Genomic DNA, 23,180 nt, shown 5'->3' with positions numbered 1-23,180 from the left:
GGCCGGCCTCCGGGGCCGCCCCTGGTCCCGCCGGCCGGGCATGAGCGAGCCGCAGCCATGGACACCAAGCATTTCCTGCCGCTGGGTGAGTGTCGCGGCGGGCGATCACGGCGGGCGGACCTCGGACCCCGCGCCCCTCCGCGAGGTGGCCGCGCCGGGCGGGGGCCGGGCCGGCAACTTTTCCGGCCGCACGGCTCAGGGAGGGCGGTGGGTCGGCCGTCCCGGAGTTGTTGCGGGGCAGAGTGGGCGGCCCGGGGTTGGCAGGTTCACTCCGGACCAGGGGGATCCCCTATGTCCCCGACTAAATTTAGCCGGACCCCCCGACCCACCCCCCCGCTTCGCTCTGGGCGCACGCCCGCCGCCAGGGTGGCCGTCGTCTGCCCCGCGACTCCCGGCCACTGGACACTTCACTCCCGGTGGCTGGGCGTCTTGCCCCGGCCCAATGCGGGCCCGGCGGACGGCTGGAGGAACTTCTGTGTTCCGAGCCTCCCAGGCGCTCCGGCTCCCGAGGGCCGATCTGGGCCCTTATTTTTCTCCGCAGCCGCAGGCCCGGGCCCTTGCCCCTTGGGTTGTGTGCGCTCGGAGAAAACAGCCTGATCTCACACCACCCGCCCAGAAAGCAACCCAAGCCCGGTGGGCAAGTCACCCAGGGGCCTGTAGGAGCCTCTGGCCTGAGAAGGCCCATCCCAGAAATGGGCCGCTCTGGCTGCACTTGGGATGCAGAGAACTGGAGACACATTTGAGAGGGCACCCCGGGGAAAAGCTCAGTCCGTGTGTCTGCTCTCCCGTTGCCACTCGCAAGGCTTGCCCCCCAATTCCAGGCCCTCATAGGCGGAGGACGGGGCACAGCCCCCACCGCATTGCCCTCCCCAGGGCTTTTGAGCCAAGGGAGGCGGAGAGAGAGGACTTTATAAAATGGGCCTGAGATCGATATTAATTTGGTGGAGGGACTGCCAGGCTGGGTGACAGATTTGCGCTGAATGGAAATTAAAACAGCTGATTATGAATGAAGACCAGGCCGTCTACTCCTTCGCCTGCCCACCACCCCCTGCGGCTGGGGTGCTAGGCGCAGGAGGCCCACCCCCGGCTGCAAGGAAGCGCGCCCCGCACCTCCCCCCAGAAGTGACCAGGGGCCGGGAGCCTCCATGGTTGGCCCACAGAATGTTGGAGAGAGGGTCTGAGTATTGAGGGGCCTTCGAAGTTTTTACCCTCCATAGTTGTCGCACCCGGGACTTTCTATACTCAGAGACACCTCCTCATTGCAGTTCCCAGGGGTGGGTCCACTTCTACCCATTTTGCAGATGAGAAAACTTGCTGGGAGAAGGTGTCTTGCCAGAGGTCCTAGGTTCCAGAGTGGTGGGTTTGGGGTTGGAACCCGCAGTTTGTGGGTGCCTGAGTCTGCGTCAAGGAGAAAAAAAAGTTGTCTTAAACTTACTGCTGCTAGTCTCTTAAGAGGGGTGGGCACAGTCATCTCCTACCCCCCATTAAAGCTGGCTCGATGCCTATGAATGCACTTGCATGCGTGAGTGCACACGCACGCGCGCGCGCGCACACACACACACATATGTACACACACACTCTCTCTCTTTCTTTCTCTCACTCTGTCTCAGCTGGATTCTTCCGGAAGGCTCTCTTCTGGAACCTGTATGCTCATCTCTTTTGGGCATCTCTGCTGTGGGGTGGGGGCTGGCTGCCCCCTGACTGAGTTCTAGGGCAGGACAGGTACCTGTCCCTGATGGTGGAGGGTCAGACAACTCTAGGAGCTGGTGCAGGCTGGGGCATGAAGGACAGGGACCAGCATGCCCAGGCTGCAGGGTGACTGAGCGTGAGTCCCAAGACAGGAGGGACCTTGCCTCCGACCCAGTGCCCCGGGGCCCTGGTGGGTACTCCCTGCAGACTTATGTTCAGGGAATCTCCCGACCCAACTCTGCTGCTTGCCGGGGGCCTCCCAGGCAGCCCACGCCCCAGGCCTGAGCTTGTCATGAACTCTGATTACATTTTATTTTTTTCTAAGCTTGTGACCAACCCTGAAGTCCAGTGGACCTGAAGGTTCACTTCAGAGACGCCTTGCCTAATCCCTTGTTAGGGGTGAGTGTCCAGGGCAGACCCCGAGTAACTGGAATCCTCTAACACCCGTCCAGTTGGCTGGTCCGAGGTCTAGGCAGGAGTAAGTCCTCTGTTCAGCATCCACAGCAGTGGTGGGTGGGACACCTTCACCCTTGCTGGAACCCTTCCAGCTGTCCCCCACTAAGCTGCCCAGGAAGTCTACTGTCCACATCTGGAAGGACCTGGGGTCCTGCTTGCTGCCCTGTTTTGTGGGCTGGTGAGCTTGAGCCTCAGCATCCAAAGGTTTCACACAACACCAGACCCTCCCAGCTGCCATGGCCCTTTGTGTGGGGGAGGCTGGGGGGGCCAGCAGCAACGGCAGAGAGGCCTGATGACTGCTCCCTGGGGAACTCTTGGTGGGGGAGTTGGGGAGCCTGAAACTGGGCAAGAGATTCCTAGTAACATCAGTGATCCAAAATAGAGCACATTCTGGGCCTCCCGAAATAACAAGGTCATGTGACTACGAGGCAGGGCCTAGAGTCCAGCTTGGGCCTGATCAGGCAGTTGGCAGCTCTGTCTGGGCACTGCCGACTGTCGACTGTCGGGCGTTTGTTTGGGTAAACTCTGAGAGGCTCAGCGTATTGACTGAAGAAGGCGTGAGAGCAAGGAAAACAGCCTTTACATGCTGGCCTGGTGGTGGTCTGGTCCCCTGTAGCCTGGGCAGCCCTGACTCCCTCTGCCCAGACACGACCAGAGGAGCTGGGGCCCCAGCAAGTCCTGGTGGTAGGGATGGGGTGGCCAGGGTTCTTTGGGGCATGTGGGGTGCAGGGTTGGGCAAGGAGCCCAGTCATGTGGGGTGACTGCCGCTCCTTTAGCTGCGCCTGTCCTTCAGGGCCTTTTGGGGGAGTCACCGCTTCTGGGAGGGCCCCCCTCCTCTGATGCTGCCTCTCCCGCCCCTTTGGCGGCTCACTCCCTCAGAAAGGATGCCTCCCGGGGCTGCGGAGCAGCTCGGAGCAGGCTTGCAGGAAGGGCCCTTCAGCCCAGCGGGCCAGGCCTCTGCCTTAGGTGAGGGGCCCTCCCTGGGTAGTGCAGTGGGACAGGCTTTAGACGTGGGTGGAGTGGGCTACAGCTTTGGTGTTTACCTGTCTGGACTGTGTGGGGTCTGGCCAGGGCTCCTGATGCTCCGGGTGGAGCCTCGAATGGTGAGCTGAACCAGTCTTGAGGGAAGAGGTACTCCTGGGCCTGGCTGTCCCTGCAGGCCCAGGGCAGAGGCCACAGAACTGGCAATGGGCCAGCGCTGTTATTGGGGCCAGGCACTGCACGCCAAGACCTGCCCTTTCCTCCTTCCCCTTCAGGTCCCATGCTCTCATTCTTAGTTGGTTTTGGTGGATGGGGCTGAAGGGGTCCCATGAGCTGGCCTGCTTCCATGGTCATGGCTGTTGGCAGGGCCAGGCAGGGGAACTAGGGTCTGGACTTGTCTACCTGGGCCCTCTCCTGGCCACCCAAGCTCCTAGAGAGCCTGTGGGCTTCTACTAGGGTCCTTGGGCAGTTGGACTTGCCGGACACCATGGAGGACAGCCCCTCCTCCCTGCAGCCAGTCTGCGCAGTATTTACGTTTTATAAAGGGGCAGCTCCGTCCTTCCCTCCCCTCCCCTTTTCCCTGTTTTCTCCGGTCCGTTTGTCACTAGTTCCCCGGGGTGGGGGTGGGGGGAAGGGGATCCCGGTTCCCTAGGAAGGAGCTCCTGTTGATTTTTGGAGGCTCATGTCGCTGGCTGCTGGTCTCTGTCCTGTCTTCCTGTGGCCCGCATGAAGTCCTTGCAGCCTCAGTTGTCCCATCTGTCAAATGGGCCCTTCCAATGTGTGGGCGGCTGGGATTCCCAGCTGTGTTCGTGGTGTACACCCTGAAGGATGATGCCACGTATGCTGAGGCCCGGGGTGGGTAGTTTGAGGACCACAGAGCCACAATGTGAGGCAAGAGCTGTCTGCCACCCCTGTTCCTTCAGCACCAGGTGGTCAGTCCCGGAGCCCCTGGTCAAGGCAAGACCCTCCTGCCCTTGGAAGTCCAGTGTTCTCAGACCCCACCTCCTCAGGCCCCTGCCCGCCTGGAGGGAGCGTGGGAGGGCTATTGGGTCCTTTGCGGGGTGGCTCTCCCCTGGGGCTCGCAGGAGGTGAGGGACAGGCGCTGGCTGGCACACCCATCCAGGCGGGTGTGAGAGGTTTGGAGCAGTTGTGCCCCAGCGCCTCGCAGACGGGGAAATTGCACCCTAGAGTTACAAAGCAATTGTCTATCTCAGCAGCTGAATGAGCGTGAAATGGAGCAGAAAGTAGCGAAGTCAAATTGGCCCCAGCCGATACCGGCATGCGGGAGGGGCTGCACACACGCGTGTGCAGGGTCTGGGCATTCGAGAACACTCACTTGTACACATGCATGTGCCTTCTTACATCATCTGCACACATACACACTCAGCACACCTACACACACGTTCATGCTTGCACACAGAACAGTGGACACATGAATACACATATACTCATACTCAAGTTCGGTCTGTGGACACATGAATACACACATATTCACACTCACGCCCCCATCTGTGCACACATGAATACACACACACTCACGCATGACCTTTGCACTCACACATTCACACAGCTTGCACACATGCACACTTAACATTCATGCTTGCTCATGCTTGCATGCAGCACACACACACAACATGCGCACCGCGCAGCCCTCCACATGTACCCGGTGGCAGCCCCACACCTTCCCTTGTGTCCTGGGGAGGGCTTTGTGGACTGCTCAGCCTGCCAGCTTCCATCCGCAGGGCCTCACTGAGCAGCTACTTAGTGCTGGAGTCCGGCTGGGCTGAGGGCGGTAGCAGGGAGGGTGTAACAGGTGGTGTGTGTAGGGGGGAGGGGCTGTGCAGGTGGCAGGGAGGTGACACAAAGGCCTGGATGGAGGCATGAGATCTGGCAGCTCCAGGGGCTGACAGGGCTGGGAGTGCCGGCTCCTGAGCTGATGGTGTTGGTGGCCCCCGGAAGCACTGCTTGGCCACGTCTGTAGTGGGATTTAGGCATCTGACAGTTGAGCAGAGGTTTGGCTGTGTGGAGGAGGTGGCTCAGCCGTCTCTCTCTCTGGGTCCACTTCCCTGCACTGGGGACTCCAAGTGGAGTGACATCTTGGTTTGGGGCTACGCTGGCCCTTAGGGTGAACATGGGGCCCCATTTTCCTTACCGAGGCCTCTTGAACAGGGGGCTGGGTCCCCCCTGGCTCCTTGAACTTGCCTGCAATCAATCAGTCACTCCTCCCATGTGAGTTGAACTCCATCTCCAGACTTGGGGCGCTCGTGGATGCAGACAGAGAGGCCATGCCTTTCCCCTTCCTGGGCCTGGCTCTCTGGGGAAGGAGATGGGTGGCTGAGTGGTCAAGGGCTCCTGAGATCTGCCTGGGAGGAGGTGCCAAGTCCAGAGTTGGGGGTGCAGCATTCTCAGGCATCCAAGCAAGGGCCAGCAGGAGTGCAGGCCATTGTGGCCAGGGCAGACGCCCAAGAACTTTGGGCCATGGTGGGGACCCGCATTTGTCGCTGATGAGGGGGTACTAAGCAGTAAGGCCCCAGAGTTGGAGCCGATGATGGTCTGAGGAATTGCCTGGGGTCCACTCTGCTTGAGATGGTTGCTTGTAAGCTGGTCAGCAAGCTGCTCCCAAGTTGGCAGCAGATCAAGACTCTAGCCCCATTCACTAGGGCTTGGGGCTCAGAGGGGGCCCTCTGCCTGAGACTGCGTCTGGTGGTGGGAGCCTGCCCTGGGTCTCAGTGTCTGCTGGGCCTCAGTTTCCCTGCCATGGCATGGCGCTGATGTGATAGCCATGAGGAGAGTCTGGCCCCTCTAGTGGGGTGGGGGACAGAGGGAGCTGGGGCTGGGCCAGGCGTGTGTGTGTGTGTGTGTGTGTGTGTGTGTGTGAACCCCTGTGGGGTTCACAGCTGCCCGGGTGTGACCGTGGCTCTGGAATGAGGTTACTGACTTAACAGGCTTTCTGGTACTGCCCAGGCCTAGAAAGGCCTGAGAGCTAGGAGGGACCCATCTGAGTATCCTGTAATTGACCAATTTAGAGTTTAAGTGTCTGCGCTGGCCCCCGGGCAGAGGTCAGGCAATGAGAGCCCCGTTGGCCGATCCTGTGCGCTCCTGATTCCCGAAGTTTCCACCTGAGAGTGGCCCCACACTTGTGGTGTTTACCTGCCCAGTCTGCAGGCTCTCCCCAAGGCTGCCTGTCGTGGACCCATTGTGGGCAGCATAGCATGTGGGGGAGGTGGTCTCAGGGTCAACTTCTCCGCCACTCTAGGGCTCAGTTTCCTTCCTCGTGTCGTGGTCATGGGGTGTGCGGGGACTAAGTGACTTGGTGTGTGGGTGGGCAGAGCAGGGGCTCAGGGGGCGCTTGGGTGAGCTGTCCATTTAGGGGTTGGGACACAGGTGACCCCAGCCCTGAATGGTCAGAACTGTGAGGCGCACCCTGCGCCGGGCTGCTTGATGAAGGATTGTGGGAGTCTTTGTACCCCACCTGGTGCCCAGGAGTCCGGTGGCTTTGGGCTGGACTCATCCAAGCCTTTATGCTCTTGGGAGGAGATCTTAGAGTCTGCCTCCTGCCCCTGGTGGGTGGACAGAGGTGGTAGCAGGTGTGCCACGTGCCCTGGCTACCTCTTGAGGGGGTGACACTGAGTAATTTCTGTTGGCCACAGCAGTTCTCATCGCCAGCTGTGACAGACCATCCTGCAACTTGAAGCCAAAGTGACCATCCACCCTGTCCTTGCTGGGTGCAGCTGAGGACTGGGGCGCCTTGCTCTCTCAGGGCCTCCGTTTCCCTGGGATCCTCTGGCTCTTAGGAGTGCCTACCTTTCCCCCCCGGCACCCTTCTGGCTTTTCAATTGGGTCAGTCAGACACTAGTTGAGTGACCAGCTCCCCAGGAAATGGCTCTGTGCACCCCCCCCCCCCTGGCTGGCAGATGAGGTAGGGACTGGGCTGCGGGAAGAGTCTGGGGGACTAGGAAGCCATGCTCTGAGCCCCCTGGGATGAGATGTATAACCACTTCGGTGAGCCTGGCTATGGCTTTGAACTGGGAGTGCTGTAGCAAGTCACGTGTGGGCTGGGGGGGTGTCTTATGAGAAGAAATGAACCTTGAGGATGGGGATGAGGTGGGCAGAACAGGCGGCAGTGGGACCCCAGCTGAGTCGAGTCAGGCCCGGCCAGCCCCTTGTCTGCTACCTCCCCTGCCTGGAACACTCAATAGCTCCCTAGTGCTCCCAGAATGGAGACCAGACCTTTGCCTAGTGGTGCATGGCCTTGCCGCTCCCCCTCATCCAGTGTCCCTTCCTGCTCTACTCCCCCAGCTTCCTCACCTCTAGAAGTTGGGGAGAGGCCGCCCTCTGTGACTGTGAACACCTGGGCCTCACCTGGTTGCTAAAGCTCTGTGTAGTAATCTCTGTGAGGCCTTAGCTTGAGGTGAGCTTGCATGACTTGGGGTTGCTGCTCTCTAAGAGGTGAGCTCAGAAGATCTTTGGGGAACAGTGGAGGCACTGCTGCTGGGGGCTGGCCCAAATTTCCTGTTCTGCCCTCAGGGCCTCTGAGCCTGTTGGGGGTACTGCAGTGACCTGTAACTGCTAGGGGAGTCAAGGAGGCATCCTGGAGGAGGTGTTGCTGTAGTTGGGTTTTGAGGGATGAGTAGGAGTGTGTTGCCCTGGGTGTGGGAAGGGAATTGAATAGAGAGAATGGCTGGATCCACTCCGAGTTCTGACCTCAGTCCAGGGTATGGGAAGAGTATGCTCCAGGTGGGCCTAGGATGGGGTCCTTTTGGGAGGAATTTCTAGTTACGGGCTGCCATGATTCCTCTGGACTGTCCCTGGGTCTGGACTGGTCACGTGATCAGGGAATGATTAATCCCAGGGTGGGGGTGGGGGTGGGGGTGGGGGTGTTGGTCAGCTGAGGCTTCGAGTAGGCCTTCCTGGGACCTGGTGACCCCAGCCCCTCTGTTGTCTCTGCGATGTCCCTTCTTCTTCCTGGAAGACCTGGTTTGGAGGGTGGGTGGCCCACCTGGGCTGTTACACCAGCTCAGGGTTCCCTCCTGGGGTGGGTGGCATTGTTGGGCTTCTTTGTGGGTGAGGCTATTGGGGCTCCCTCCCCTGCCTGTCTGTCCCCACACCCCTGGGTTCATCCCTCTTGTCCTTAGTCCTGCCTCTTGGTCCATGGGCCGATCATTTCCCAGAAGTCTCTTGTGAGTGCCGGGCTGGTCCCTTGCTGCCCTCTGCCCCTGGATTGAAGAAACGGCTCCGATGGGACCAGAGTCCATGGGTAGGAGTGCCCCACCCACGCTGGCCAGTGGACTTTCTGCCCAGGAACAAGGTTGGGGAGGAGGGCCAGGAGGCGGGGGCCTTAGTCATTGGGTGCCCGACCTCGGGCCCTAAATGGGGGATGCAGCTGGCCTTGGCCCCATAGAGGGTGGTGCTGTGGACAGACTCCCGTTCCCTTCTCCCCATATTTACTAAACAAGGTGGGCTGTGGAACTGCTCACCACCAGACTGTCTGCCCCAGACCCCAGGCGGTGTTGGCTGGGGCCCTGGGCTCTGCCACTTGGACTTTGTAACTTCGGGGATTACTTCCTCTGGTTATCTCTGTTTCCTTGTTTGTGGAAAGGAGGTGGGAAGCGTGGTGGGCCAGGACCCACAGTGGATGTGGCTGTCTCTGGCGTTCCTAGAACGGGGTTGAGGCATTCTCCAGAGTCGATGGAGTCCGGCTTGGCTCAGGGACCCTGTGAATTGTTTGCTTAGTAAATGAGTGCTCCCTGCAGACGGCCAGCCCCTCTCTCCGGTCTCTCGACTTCAGTAACATTGTGAGGGGTGGGCCCGGGGCTTGCATAGTTGACTTTCAAACTTTTATCATCTTTGAATTACCCTCTTTCAGGGCCCCTCCCAACTTCCAAGGGCAGGGAAGTCCTGCTGTGTGTCCAGCAGATTCCTATGGACCTGCACCTTGCCCTAGCGGTGTCCCTGGGCCAGCCCTTGCTGAGAGAGCCCCACTTGAGACCAAGAACCATGAACCCTTCCCGTTGGTGGCTTCACTTGCTTTGGACATGGCTGCCTATGCTCCTTGGCAGAACCTGGGACTTAGAGTCCCCAGTTCGAGAGGAGGGAGAACCCTCAGACACCCAGTGACCACTGAGGAGAGAACCGATTCCTTCTGCCTTTGCCTTGTGCAGCCTGATATCCTAGGGCTGAGGACTGAGAGAGTCAGACCGCTGTTTCCCAGCTGCGCGACTAAACCTCTCTGGGCCTCAGTAGTCTCATCTGTAAAGTGGGACTATCCTTCCTTCACAGCACCTGTAGTGAGCATGTAGTGAGTGACTGATGTGATGTCACCCGCCCCTGTGTGAGATGTAATGGTGGGGCCAGCAAAGGCACACCGGAAGGGTTTCCAGCTCATTCTGGTCTGCAGTGGGCTGGAGGTGTCCGATTGGGACTGTGAAGGATGTGTAGGAGTTCACCATGGAGAGTCAGTTTCTGCATCTTCAGACCTCTGTTTTCAGAGCCTCGAAGGTAGAGCCTTCCACTCCGAAGTCCTATTTTGCCCCAGAACTTGGTGTGCCTTCCCCCGGCAGTATTACACCAACTCCCCGGTATCCCCGAGGCGCAGAGCCTCTCATCGCTGTGTCTCTGAACATGTCTGAGGAGGAGTCGCCTCAGAGCACACCCCAGGAAAACAGCGTGTCCCATTCCTGTGTGGAGCTGAGTACTGACTCTGGAGACAAGGGGCAGACATCCACTCCGCCTGAAGCTCTTAGCCGACTGTGCCTCCCGGAGGAAGAGAGGCAGGGTGAGGACGCAGGGACGGCAGGTACATACAGGAGCTCTGTAGTAGAGGAAGAGCCAGGCTGGGCTCTGGTGTGCTGGCCTGTCCCAGGAGGGGCCAGGCTGTGAGCCCTCTGAGAACAGTTCTGGGAGTGACCAGGCTTGGGTTTTAGTGGGGTGCATCTGGATCCAAAGGGGGGAAGATGGAGGGTGTAGGCTGAGAAAGTTGTTCTGGACAGTCATGTTGAGGGGCACCAGAGGAGGCGTGGACAATGGGGAGGGGACGCTGGGAGCTTCTTCCCCATCTCTCTCTCAGACTCTGGCCTGTGCCGCGGGGTGGCAAGCTTGCACATTCCCCCTGCAGGGAGGAGATGCTGCTGCTCTGCTGCAGCGTGGACATCGGGTAGTAACTTGTCCCATGTCAGCAACCTGCCCGCTGTGACACGGGCCAGCTCCAAGACATCGAAGCTGGGCATCCTCCCAGCCTTGTGGCAGGGTGACTTGCTGCACCCAGGTGCTGGACTCCCCTGGCTGGACCACATCTGCACACACGGGACCATGCTGTCTGCATGGTGTGTCCTAGCAGGCTGGAAGGGTGACAGGTGTGGGGGCCCCAGGCAGGAGCAGCCCTGTTCCTGGCTCCCGTGGCTGCTTTGGGCCAGAGTCTATAAAAAGAAAACGCTGGTCTGGCTGGCCAGCCTCCTTGTGTCTGGGTCCATCGGCCCCAGCTCAGGTGGTCACACTGGCTCTGACCAGTGGCCCAAGGTCATGGGGGTCACTGACTTTAGACAGTGCCGGCCCCCACACCTTAACTGCTCCAGCAGCAGGAACGGTCTGGGCCCCCGGCCCCCTCATCAGCTGGCTAACGGTCGCTGTGTCTGAGTAGGGCACTCATGCCGGCTGCCTGGCGGGTGGAGAACCTTCAGGAGCCTGTGCTGGCCCCTGGACAGGACTGATAAGCTGTGAGGCTCCCTGAGTGGTGGCTGGGCGCTGTGTTCCACCCAGCCTGGGGGCTGGTCATGGCTTTGGAGAGTCAGTTGACCATTGTGGGTCTGAGGGGTGGCAGGGGACCCCAGAGTGTAGAGAATGCTCCAGGCTTGTGGAGATGCTCCCCTGAGCCTCCCCGCACCACCCCCGACGTTGAACCCACCCCCCCACCCCCGCTTTGGCAGCCAGCCTGCCCACCTCCCTCCCTCTCCCTCCCCCATTTCCCTGGTCTCCTTTCTGAGAACAAGAAGGTGATTGTTGGCACCACGTTGTCTCCCTCCGCCTCTGACAGCAGCCTGGGGACTCCGGCCCTGCTGCCTGGGATCTGGGTCACCCGCCCCCAGCCATGGGGTCTGGGTGGGGCCTGTGGAGGCCCTCCCCTTGGGTTGGACCTGGAGCCCTGGCTCTACCTGTGTGGCTTCCTTCCCATCTCTTGTCCCTTGTCCAGGGAACACCCAGCTCATGCTCCCTGGCCCCGTCCCAGGGTCTGTGTGGAGGCTGCTCCGCTCCCTCCCTCCTTCCTTGCCTACCTTCCTGGGGGACGCTGGGCCCTGAAAGCAGGGTGGGTGCCTGTGAGCTTGTGTCTATGTGCCCTATTGCCCCACCCCTGATGTCCAGGGCTGAGGTGAGGCCCCGAGGCCTGTGAGGCCTGGCTTCCTCCATTGGCCAAGGACCCCTGTCAGAGGGGATGGCCGGGTCTGCTTGAGCCCATGTGCTGTCGTGCGTTCACATGTGGGAGGTCCAGGCAGCTGAGAGAGTGGATGTGTGCGTGCGTGTGTGAGTGGTGTGAATTTATGTGCATCTCTGTGTGTACTTGTGCCTCTGTGAGTGTGTGTCTCTGTGCATGTCTGTGTGTGTGTGTGTATGTCTGTCTCTCTGTGTCTGTGTGTACTTGTGTCTCTGTGTGTATTTCTCTGTGGTTTGTTTGTATACTGTGTATCTCTACGAATATGTGTATCTGTCTCTCTGTTGCTGTGTCTCTGTGTTTGTGTGTGTGTGTCTCTGTGTCTGTCTGTGTGCCTCTCTCTGTGTGTGTCTGTTTATCTCTGTGTGTCTCTCTCGCGCTCTCTGTGTTGGTCTATATGTATCCACAGTCATGTGTGTGCAGAAACGTGCAGGCAGGTCAGAACTCTCGATAAGGAATGCAGCAGAGAGGGGTCCAGGGTGGGTTGTAGAGGGGAGGAAGACGGAGAGCTGTGAAGCTGACAGCAGAAGAATGTTCTCGAAGGGTCTGTAATTGTTGTCGGAGGTGGCCTGGTTCTGGGTTAGACCTCCCTGGCTATTCCTCAGAGCCCACTCAAGTCCCCAGGGAGAAGTAAAGGGACGTTTGCACACATCAGACCCAGTGTTGGGGACTGGAGGGACATTGAAGTCAGACAGCGTGGGTCCCTGGGGCATTTACACGGCAGGCACACATCTCCCAGCTCCCAGACCTGGACCAGGCAGACATCACTAATCATCTGCAGCACATGGATTCCCTTTGGTGGGGGGGGGGGCCTGGGCAGACTCTACCAATCCATGAGCATTGATCCACTGGTTACCCCAGTAGCTGCCTTAGCCAGTGAAAGCTGCAGCATAGAAGCTGTGCCACGGAGGACTGGCGGGCATCGAGGTAGCACTGGAACTCCAGGGCAGAAGTTTCTCTCCTGAAGCCAGGGTCAGGTACACGTACTTTAGCATGAATGGGCCTAGCATGAACCATGGAAAAGCTTAACAGGAGTGGATGGGAAAGAAGACGTCATGGAAGTATGTAGCTAGGGGATTGGGGTCGGACGCCCACAGCCAGTTGGAGTCTGGAGCTGTGTCTCCTGCCTGCTCACTTTGAGACCGCCTGGAATGGGGGCCCTCCTCAGAGCCTGCGGGGGCCTTTAGTGGGGGCGGTGCTCCTGGAGCAGGGTGTCGCCTTGCCTTTATGACGTCCTCTAGCAGGTAAGGAAATGGAGGCTCCTCACGCAAGGTCCCATGATGGTTAGTGCCACCACCAGGATTTGAACCCAGGACATTGGGGCGAGACTGGTGGCCGTTGGGGGAGGGGGATACTACTAATCAGGAGGCACTAGAGTTTCGCCACCCTGCTGGGCAGCGTGATGCCCTTGTTTCCTACTAAACAGCCCAGCTGAGTATTTGTATTTTTATTTCCTAGTTTTACTTCCCTGTTGGCTCTTTTTAGCAACTCTGGGTCAGAAAGGCTTGGCCCTCCGGTCTCCACCCGTCGGCTTGGCCCAGCCTGTATCCTTGGAGCAGGGTGTGTGTGTGGGGAGGGGACGGCAGCATGGCTTGTATGCACTTGGTGATGGGGAGCTCACTCCCTCCTGGGTAGTTCTGAGGAGCAGCTGAGGGGGTGTGGCAGTGACTCATTCCCTCCCCGGGTTCTGGCTGGGGTGGGCGTGGGGGTGGGTGCTGGGTGAGGTGGGCTATGGGTAAATAAATACTTGGCGTTCCTGCCTCGGACTGGCTGGACAGGCGCTGCAGGGCAGGGCTGGGCCTGTTTAGACCGTGTCCACTGCTAGTTCTGGTCCAGTCTGGCTGAGACTGGCCACTGTGAAGCCCACTGGGGCAGGGAGTGGGGTTGCTGGGAGCACCCACCCATCCTGGGCTTGCCTGTGGTAGGTGCAGCTAATGTGGGGCATAGAGACCCCCCACACTGTGGTAGGCTGTCTCTCCAGGGCTTTTGGCCAGGCCCAAAGGTCTCTGTCTTTGTCGTGGGCCCAGCCCAGGCTGTGTGTGGCATTTGACCTGGGAGGAGTCCTGGACTTAAGAGATCCAGGCTGGAGAAAGCCCCTGGAAGGCTGAAGGGTGGGCTGCAGACCCCAGTGCACAGAGCACCCCTTGAACCTGGTCTCTGGCAAGCCCACCATACTCACCAAGCTTGGGGAGTGGTTTACCCCGTTGTCAGATGGAAAAACAGGTTCAGGGAGGTGGAGCTGGCCCTCAAGATCACACACTGGCCTGTGGGTAGTTGACTGGCCCGTCCCTCGTTTCCTGTACCTGCAAGTCATTTTTATTTTAGAAACTGAGGCACAGGGACCCTAGAGCAACTGCCAAGGTGCCTCAGATTGTCTGGTTCCAAGTCCCTATCATGGTCTTGTGTTGCTATCTGTATAGCGAGTGTGGGGCAATCCCGGCGGGCTTCCTGGAGCCAGTGGTGCTGCTCTGGGCCTTGAAAGCCAGATAAATTCCCCGTCAGGTGGTGGTGGTGGGGTCTCAGCTGCTTCCCAAGCCCCGACTTGAGGGAACTATGATCACTGTGGGCCTGGAAGCCCACACCAGCTGGGGCAGTACCTCTGGCCTGTGGCTGACCCACCGCCTGTGTCTGTACAGATGGCTCTGGTCCTGGCCACACTTAGGGTGGAGATGACTAACTTCTTTGAACTGTCCATCTTTAAGTGGCCCAAATCGCCCCACAGGTGGGCTAGGGAAGGTTCTAGAGACTTGGTCCACAGAAAGGGCTGAGGTGGGGATGGAGGGACTGTGTTCCCAGGCCATGTGATGGGGAATGCTTGGAGCTTGGAGGCTGATGTGGCCACTGACAGTGAGTGAGGGCCAGGTGTCCAGACGGGAGTTTGAGGCCAGGCCTGTCCTGGCAGGTGGGCAGGTGGGCTCAGTATGGGTGTGGGAAACCTGGCTTCCTGGGCTGTGTCGTTGTGTGTACCTTACAGCTACTGCTCATTGTCTGCCCGGGGGGAGGTCTCAGGGTGGCACCTCTCTCTGTGTGTTCTGGGCAGGGGAGCTGGACACCCGCCTCTAAGGGCCATGATGCCCCGAGGCCCCTGCACAGAGCTTACCTCTCCCTGGCCAGCCCATAGCCTGTCCGGAGGTGGTACCCCTGAACGTCCACTCGACCCAGAAGGCCTCTCCCGGCTGGTGTGTGGTTATGCGCTGGTGCCTGCAGGGCTTTCTCACGGTTCTGGTCACTAGAGGCCTCTTCAGTGCCCACGTGTCCCTGAACCAGAGAGAAGGTGTGAGGATTCGGGAGGGAGGGCCGTTGGACATCAGCTTCCTCCTGGAGAAAGCTCCATCTGATCTATCAGTGCGTGGGCAACAACAGGGGTACCCAGGGAGTCGGCCCGAGAGGGAGTGACTTGGAGTTCCCTTTGTCCTTCCACCTGTTCTGCCTCACAGATACTGGGATCCCATGGACCTGCTATGGGGACGAGAAGGCTCACAGACCTGGGGTCCCAGCTGTGTGACTAGGGGTGGGGGCTTCTCTCTCTGAGCTCCATTTCCTTCCTGTGGGGAAGGCATGCCCCTGCCTCCTGGGGGCTCCTGAGGGCCAGGGAAGAATGATGGCTGGGGTCCTCACACTCCCAATAGCTGTGTGTTCATGAGGGCAAGCGGGAGTCCCCCAGTACCAGACTGGACACAGCTCCGAATGAGAGGGTCTGCTCCCACGGGAGGGGGCTTCTCTGGGGCAGCTGGTTCCAGAACCATCCCGGAGCCCAGGAATCCGAGATCTGTGTGTGCCGTGATGCCAACATTGTCTTGGGGTTACCGCTCAGTGACCCTGCAGGGTAGCTCTGGTGGGGTGACCCTGTCAGGGACCCCGGCATCGGGGGACTGAGCCTGGGAGCGGCATGACTCTGGTTCGCCTTTTTCTTCAAGCAAAGAGGATCTTTCATAACTGTGGGAACGGGTGCTTCCTCTCCAAGTCGGGGTGGGTGCAGGGCGGGTCCGCAGATGCGGCGGCACCCTCACCCTCCAGCCCCAGTCCCCACGGCGGCCTTCTGGCTCTACAGCCGCCCCTGCGGATCTCCAGGGGAGTAGACACTGGCCGGCCATGCTCCTGCACTGTGGCACACCGGCCTGATCCAGGGCCCCCTCCTGGTGTGGACAAGCCCACTCCGCCCTGCTCCCTGGGTCTCAGTTTCCCCAGCGCCCCCCTCCCCAGTGCTCCCGCCCTGGCCATGCTGACGTGTTCGGGCGTGGCGCCTTGTTTCCTCCTGCTGAGGGAGTAGTGTAGGAGATGCGGCTCTTCTGCTTGGCACGTGGTGGGGGCCTGGGGGCCGTGGGCGTGTGGGGGTGATGGGTCAGCCAGCCCGGCTTCCTGCCCACGTGGGTGATGGGCTGTGTTCCTGACTCAGCAGTGGCAGCCTGGGGGAAATGGGAGATTTCTCGACAGAAACTTCTACGCTGACTGCCCTCCCATAGCCTGGATTTTCCTTGTGAAGGGTCCCCACTGCCTGCAGGATGTGAGGGTGGGATGAGGCTGTGGCAGAGCCTCCCCTTGCACTCCCAACTGCTCTCCTGCTCTTGTCCTCTGTGGCTCCCTAGGGCCCCAGGTGGAGTCCCCACTGCAGGCCCCTGTTTTCTTCCCTGCCCTGGTCTGTACCTTGCTGTCCCTCACAGCAGAGCCCCCCCGGAAGCCCCTCCATGTGGTTGTGGACCAGGGGACCCCAGAATCCATGTTGCGGAGTGCCTGGTAACGGGATCCGCATAGTATCAGACAAGTGAGGGTCGGGTTGGGGGAATGGGCACCCAGCTGTGCCTGCAGCCTGCTCCCGGCCCTCTGGTCTCGCAGCCTCCCTGTGAGCTGGTCCCAGCGGGAGAAGCCTCTTTGGACCTCGATATTCCGCGGGAGAACCTTAAGGTCAGCAGTTTGAAACTACCAGCTGTTCCACATGAGAAAGATGAGGCTTTCTGCTCCCATAAAGATTTACAGCCTCAGAAACCCTGTACAGGGTCGCTGTGAGTCAGAACCGACTCCACGGTACTTAACAACAACATGCCCACCCGAGAAGTGGGGATAAAGACTCCCACAGGGTGTGTTTGGAGCTGACCTTTGCCTAGCCAGGTGGTGCTAAGGGTCTGGGGAAGGGCTTGCTGGGCAGGCGTTGGAAGTTGAGACGTAATTTGTCCCTTCTGTGGCCAGTGCACTTTCCGGACTCACCTTGCATTCCGTGCATTCTTCTGCACACACCATCACACCAACCCTTGCAGCGGTGTCTTGTCCCCTTGAGGGCTTTTGTGTGACCCGGAGCCTAAAACAGCCGGGTGGCCACAGGAGGAACAATGGAAACTGAAGCTACCAGTGCACCATCGTGCTACCAGACGACATAGTTTAGAGTAACTCAAGTCCACACTCTGGCCGACTTAACTCGGGGTTGAGTCTGGGCCCGCGCCCTGGAGTGGCACTACCCTGCTGCCCATGCTTTGCCTACATGCACCTTCTTTCAGGAAGCCCACCTGGATTGACTCTTTCCTGTGTTCATGCTTAACCTTTACTGGTTCCCTGCATACCTTCCTGACTGGTTTCCTGCTCGCACCTGGACCATCGTGGCCAACAGCCAGGGCACGTGAGGCTGGGGTGTGTGCGGGCAATAGCCCAAGCAGTGTGACGTTGGAGACCTGCCCCAACGGTGCCAGCTCTTTCCACACTCCACCCACATCACCCACATCATGCTTTCTTCATCTTCAGATCTGTCCCTGGGTGAGGTACTGCCAGTGATTTGCTTCTGACCGCCCCCCCCCCCCCAGCATGGCCTGAGCACATGCTGCTCCCTGCTTGGACACCCTTCCCTGCACCTTCTGTAGCCCTGCCACTGCTTGGACCTCTGTGTCCATCCTGGGCCAGCGTGGGGTGGCAGTGTGAAGAATCGGGGGAGAAAGGGTTAAGGACCCGGGAAAGTCATCTAATTTTCCTGTGATTCAATAAAAATGTAAATGACCAGGCGAAGGCCATTCAGTGGTGGGTGTTGACCGAGATTAATTGCCCTCTCAGTGGTCAGGTGGCCTTTGTCTCTGAGCCCCCGCACTGCCGAGGATGCCCAGATGTCCGAGGATGCTGGAAGGACAGTGGGCAGAGCACAGGGACCGGCTGCACCCATCTCTGGAGGTGTGAGGGGGCGGGGATAGGACAGCCTGGGCCACTGACAGTGGTCTCATCCTAGGGACGTGGGGGTCTGGACATGGGGGTCTTGGTCCTGACGGCCAGAGAGCTGAGGGAGAGCTGAGTAAGTGCTGGCCAGGCAGCGGGAAACAGCACATGCAAAGGCCCTGAGGTGGGCATGGGCGGCATGGTGTGCGCCGGTACTGGTGGGCAGAAGATGGCCTGTCCCCACAGAATGGACCTGGATGGAGAACCACTTGTAGGGTGGGAGTGAGGCATGCTGGAGGGCATGCTGAAGGCCTGCATGGGGAGACGGGGTGTGTGGTGGAGGAGGAGAGGGAGCCAGGAGTGTGGCCAGAGCTTGGAATGTTCCAGGTACTGCACGTATAGCTGGGCCAGGGGTTGATGGGCCAGGACCACGGCATTTACCGTGCCGTGAGTTGGCATCGTGGTGGAGTGACCTCGCACTCCAGGGCTCTGTTACCATTGTTGGGGGTGGCGGCTGCAGGGAGCGTGTGGGAAGAATTGTGTGTGCCTCCTTGGGTTGGGGGTGCTGAGGCGGGGCACCGTCCGTGGGCAGAGCCGACTTGTTTTTGGTGCAGAGACATGGAGTCTAAGAGTGGAACCTGGTGGGTGTACAGGCTTCCTAGGAGGGGGTGTGTCTGAGACCCTTGGAACGGGGTCCCCCATTTGTGGCTGTCCCAGGGGAGGCCTGGGACAAAACCCCACTCTGCGTGTGGTCATGGCTGCACAAAGCAGGCTCTGGACAGGACATGTTGGCGTGGGCTGGGCCATAGTGGTGGGTGGAAGGGAAGGCCTTCCGAAGGCGCAGGCTTTGGGCATCCTGGAGTGAAGCACGTGGCTGGTGAGTGGGTGGGTGGGTGAGGGAAGAGAAGCGATTGGGTTGTGAGTCGGGTCCCCAGATTCTCATTAGGTTGCTGCTGCCAGATGTTTGGTCTAAGCCTCTTGGGTATGGCTGGTGCCTTGCTGGGCTGATGGAGCAGTGGACACTGGGCAGGAACCTCTTTATGCCCAGGGAGGGTGCCTGGACTTGGACCCGAATAGCTGAGTGGACTTAGGCGAGAACAGTGGCTCTCAGGTTGTCCTGGAGAACCCCACTTGGGCTGACCACTGCGTACCCAATATGCCTCATGGGATTTGAGGCTGCCTGGGCTGCGGTATTGTTGAGTATTTTGGTTACCTCACCTCTGTGCACCTAGTTCCTCAGACCTTGAGCCCACAGGGTGGTGTCCACCTGGGGGGCTGCTCTGAGGAGGGGCAGGGCAGTGGGGCTGATAGGGCCGGTGTGCAGTCGAACCCAGCGCCCACTACCTGCTGTGCCTTGACCCCCTCCTATTCCTGCTGGCTCATCCAAGACCTTGTCCAGAGCACACGCAAGTGCAGAACTAGGGAGATTGGACTTTCCAGATGGCCAGGCGGGCGCATCTGCCCAGCGAGGCCAGGAGACAGCGTGCTGCTGGCTGCTTTGATGGAGTGACCTGTCTGAGGGCCGCTGGGCAGGTGGCCAGTGTCAGGCTAACCCAGCAGGCTGCATGGGGGGTTGGGGCGGTGAGAGGAGATGGGCAGAGGAAGGGCAGGGCCTCGGGGAGCCCCTGAGCAGCTGTCACAGAGGGCATGAGCAGAGACCATCAGCACGAGAGGGCCTCAGGCCCTGGCCCTCAGTTGACCGGCCGGGCATTGTTGGGGCAGCCCTTTATCCAGCTGAGCCTCAGTTACCCGTATGTGAAGGGAGGTGGTTCCGGCCCCTTCTTGGGACACTAGATGTGTCAGGGGCTGGGGAAGCTCCCCTGGGAGACAGGAGAGGGTAGGCACGTGCTCAGTGAGCAGCCATTGTCCACAGCGGCCACTTTCTCCGCATCTCTCTTCTCAACTGCTTCCTCCAGCCCTCCCCACCAAGTTCTTGCCTCCAGGAAGGTGCTCTCAGGGGCGAGGGGTGGACCAGGCTGAACTCTTGTCACCCGAGCACCACACACGGGCACACTAGAGGGGCCTGGCTCTGAACCCTTCTGCTAGTTTGGATGAGGGCCTGTGTGGCTGGGCGCCCCTCACCCAGACCCCCTTCTTCACCTCCTCCTGGGGGAAGGTAGGTGGGTGCCAAGGGGGCCAGAGCGGTGTCTTGGGCTGTTCCCCATGGAAGAGTGGGCAGCATTACCCCCCTGTAACATTGGGGTGCTGATAAGAAGTTGTTGGGTGGCTTCTGTGTCCACTCTGTGGAGGACATTGACACGGCCACCTGAAGATGGCCCCAGCGGCACCCACGGTGGGTGGGGTCTGATGATGGGGCTGTTGGAGAGGAGTTGGAGGTGGCCTGGAGTGAGTGGTGAACAAGGACCCCAGAGTGGGCGACAGCTGGCCCAGAGGCAGGCTGTCCTGGCTCTGTTACCCCAAACCCAGTGTCTTCCTCTTAGGGAGCCCCCGGGGAGGGCAGGGATCCTACCTCGGGAAATGCAATCCCTCCCTGGCCTGTGAATATTTCATCAGCAGATTAAAAATTGAAGTGGATTGTTCCTGCTTCAGGGGAGGGGGGAGGCTTGAGCCTCCTGTCGGGCCCCTCTGCCATGTTTTCCTGATAATGGGGCCCCGTCAGTTAGCAAAGGACATTGATGCTTAAAACGACATTGATGCTTAAAATGACATTGATGTGTCAAATGCTGCTCCGGGCCCTCATTAATCAAGGCCGAGTCGTGGGGGCCAGTCTGCCAGCAGGAAGGCCATCTAGGTCATGATGAGAGGGGCGTGACGCACACTGGGGTCTGTCTGGGTGGATATGGGGTCCCTGAGAGGGGTACAGAGGCCAGGCAGGGACTGTAGCTCTGAGCAGGTGTGTGAGGCATGGTACCTGGTGTGTGTCCGTGTGCATTCTAGTGTGCGTGCCTGGCATGCGTGTTGAGCATGTGTGTGCACACGCATGTTAAGTCATGGTACCTGATGTGTATGTGTGTGCATTCGAGTGTGTGTGCCTGGCATCCGTGTTGAGCATGTGTGTGTACATGCATGTGAGGCATGGTACATGGTGTGTATGTGTGTGCATTCGAGTGTGTGTGTCTGGCATGTGTGTTGAGCATGTGTATGTGTACATGCATGTGAGTCATGGTACCTGGTCTGTGTCCATGTGCATTCAAGTGTGCGTGCCTGGCATGTATGTTTAGCATGTGTGTGTACATGTATGTGAGGCATGGTACCTGGTGTGTATGCATGCACATTCAAGTGTGTGCCCCTGGCATGCATGTTGACTACGTGTGTACACACATGCAAGCCATGGTATTTGGTATGTATGTGTGTGTATTTGAATGTGTGCAGCTGGTATGCATGTTGAACATGTGTGTGTGTGTGTGTGTGTGCATGTATGTGAGTCATGGTACCTGGTGTGTATGCATCTGCATTCAAATGTGTGCATCTGACGTGTGTTGAACATGCGTGTGTCCTGTGTGCACACATGTTTATGTGCCTGTTATATGTGTGTGTGCATACATAAGTATCTGTGTATGTGTTGTGTGAGGTGGGTCATATGGGTGTCTATGTTGGGGCAGGGAGGGCTCTGTATGTAGGTATGTGTGAACGTGTGTGTGTATTGGCCAGGCTTGGGGCTGAGACCTGGCTTGCTGCTAAGGACCCTTGGTCTTCTTGGCACCGTGTGTATGAACTTGAGGCCCCAGGCCCGTCTTCCTGCCTCCTTGGGAGGGAGGCAGGAACGCGCTCACATGACCAATTTGCATAGTGGGGCCTGGGAACTCCATCTTCGTAGTCAGTGGTCGTTGGGGCTGCAGAGGGGGCCAGCTGCTGGCGAGGGCCTGGATGGGCAGGTGACTCAGGGCCTAGGGCACTGGAAGGCACCAGTTGTGGGTCACTCTGATCCTGGGGAGGATGTGGGGCCATGCTCCTTCCTGGAGTCAGCCAGTGAGCAGGGCTTCCTCTCCTGGACTAGCCCAGGATAGACAGCACAGGGTTTGGTAGCATGGTCCTGCCCAGCAGTGGACAGAAGTAGCCAAGAGGCAGCACAGCAAACGGAGCTGGAACAAGGGCCTGCAGCAGCCAGGCCTGTGGCTGCACGCCCACTTTGAGGTGCTTGTTTTCCTTGGTGGTGGAGTTGCCAGTGGGCTGCAGGGGGCCCCGGGGCAGCGCGTGCTGGCCTGTGGATGGTGGGGGTGAGAACCAGGGACGTCCGTGCATGGAGCACCAGAGCCGGCTCCAGTCCACCACGGGCATACCTTGCTTTAAGCAAACCTTCACCTGCTTCCAGTGTTGCTAGGGTCCCGATGGGGACACTGAGGGTTCAGAGGCTGTTCTCTGAGGTGGAGGTGTAAGCTGCCCCCAGGAGCTTTTGAGGATGGTTGCCTCCTTCCCACACTACTTGGTACACGGCATCAAGTTTCAACCTGGTGCTGTCTTCTGTCAGGGATACAGCCTGTGGCTGTCATGAGGTGAGGAGCGTTTGAACCCCTCCCTCTGTAGACAGACAGCAGGGTGGGACCTGTCGGCTGGGGGTTCTGTCAGCGTCTGGAGCTGGGGAGCCAGAAGGAAGGCACAGATCCTGTGGTCTGCTGGGACTCAGGCCTGCAGATGGGTTTGGAGGAAATGATGGTCGGCTCTGAGCTGGGCTGCCCAGTGGGGAGATGGTGGTGGTGGGTGGGTGCCGTCGAGTTAGTTCCTGTTTATTAGACGGGTGGGGAGGGCTGCTGGCGTCTCCCCCCCCCCGTGATCTGGGGAAGGTGGGGTTTCCGACAGCCCATGGTGTGGGGTGTGGAAGGCACACAGCCTGAGCCGTGTGCGTGTCAGTGTGTGCTCATATATAAAGGCAAGCCAAACAGTACACTAGGCTTCCAGTTCATACATGCACGGGTTTATTCCAAACAGAACGTGTTTAAACATGTCATCAGTATGGCTGCAGACAAGTTCTCTCAGCCATACACTTGCCTTTGTCTCGTGAGGTTGCCTTTAAACACACACACACACACACACACACACACACACAAACCAAACAGCAAAAAACATCCAACCCAACCACCAGCGGCTTTAGAGTGGATCTGCTAGACCAGTTAAATTCACGGCAGCAGAGACGTCGGCTCAGAAGGCTATGGTGGCTGTTCTATGGGATTTCAAAGGAACCCAGGTGTGGCACTGCGGGTTAATGCGCCGGATCAAGGTCCGTTTGAATCGCAAGGTTGACAGTTCAAGCTCACCAACTGCTCCTTGGGAAGCCTGTACAGGGTCTCTAGGAGTTGGGCCTGATTCGATGGCACTTAACAGCGACAGCAACAGAGAGTTCATCTGATAGATTTTCTTGAGGGACACAGGACAGTTAAGAGGCTTATTAGGAAGAAGTTTTAGGAAAATGGGAAACTACGTTGGTGAGACAAAGGTCAGGAGAGCTGCACCCAGGGATGTTTTCCGTGACGACCACGCACCGGCTCATTCTTCTAGGGGGGAACCAGGGCTGTCCTATAAGAACTGCATTGGGAAACCTTCCCCC

General features: G+C 59.0%; 1 protein-coding gene across 1 annotated transcript in view; it reads left to right on the top strand.

The window, feature by feature from the left end:
- The first annotated feature begins 20 nt into the window (after positions 1-20).
- RXRA (retinoid X receptor, alpha) overlaps positions 21-23,180 on the top strand; it is a 77,742-nt gene continuing 54,582 nt past the window's right edge. The window contains exon 1 of the mRNA XM_006863710.1: positions 21-85. Coding sequence (XP_006863772.1) covers positions 58-85 — 28 coding nt within the window. The 5' untranslated portion in view covers positions 21-57. The remainder of the gene's footprint in view (positions 86-23,180) is intronic.

This window comes from Chrysochloris asiatica, unplaced genomic scaffold (genome assembly GCF_000296735.1).
Source record: "Chrysochloris asiatica unplaced genomic scaffold, ChrAsi1.0 scaffold00056, whole genome shotgun sequence".
Classification (NCBI taxonomy): domain Eukaryota; kingdom Metazoa; phylum Chordata; class Mammalia; order Afrosoricida; family Chrysochloridae; genus Chrysochloris; species Chrysochloris asiatica.
Note: the sequence above shows the minus strand (reverse complement) of the source record. Positions and strands in the feature narration are given on the sequence as shown.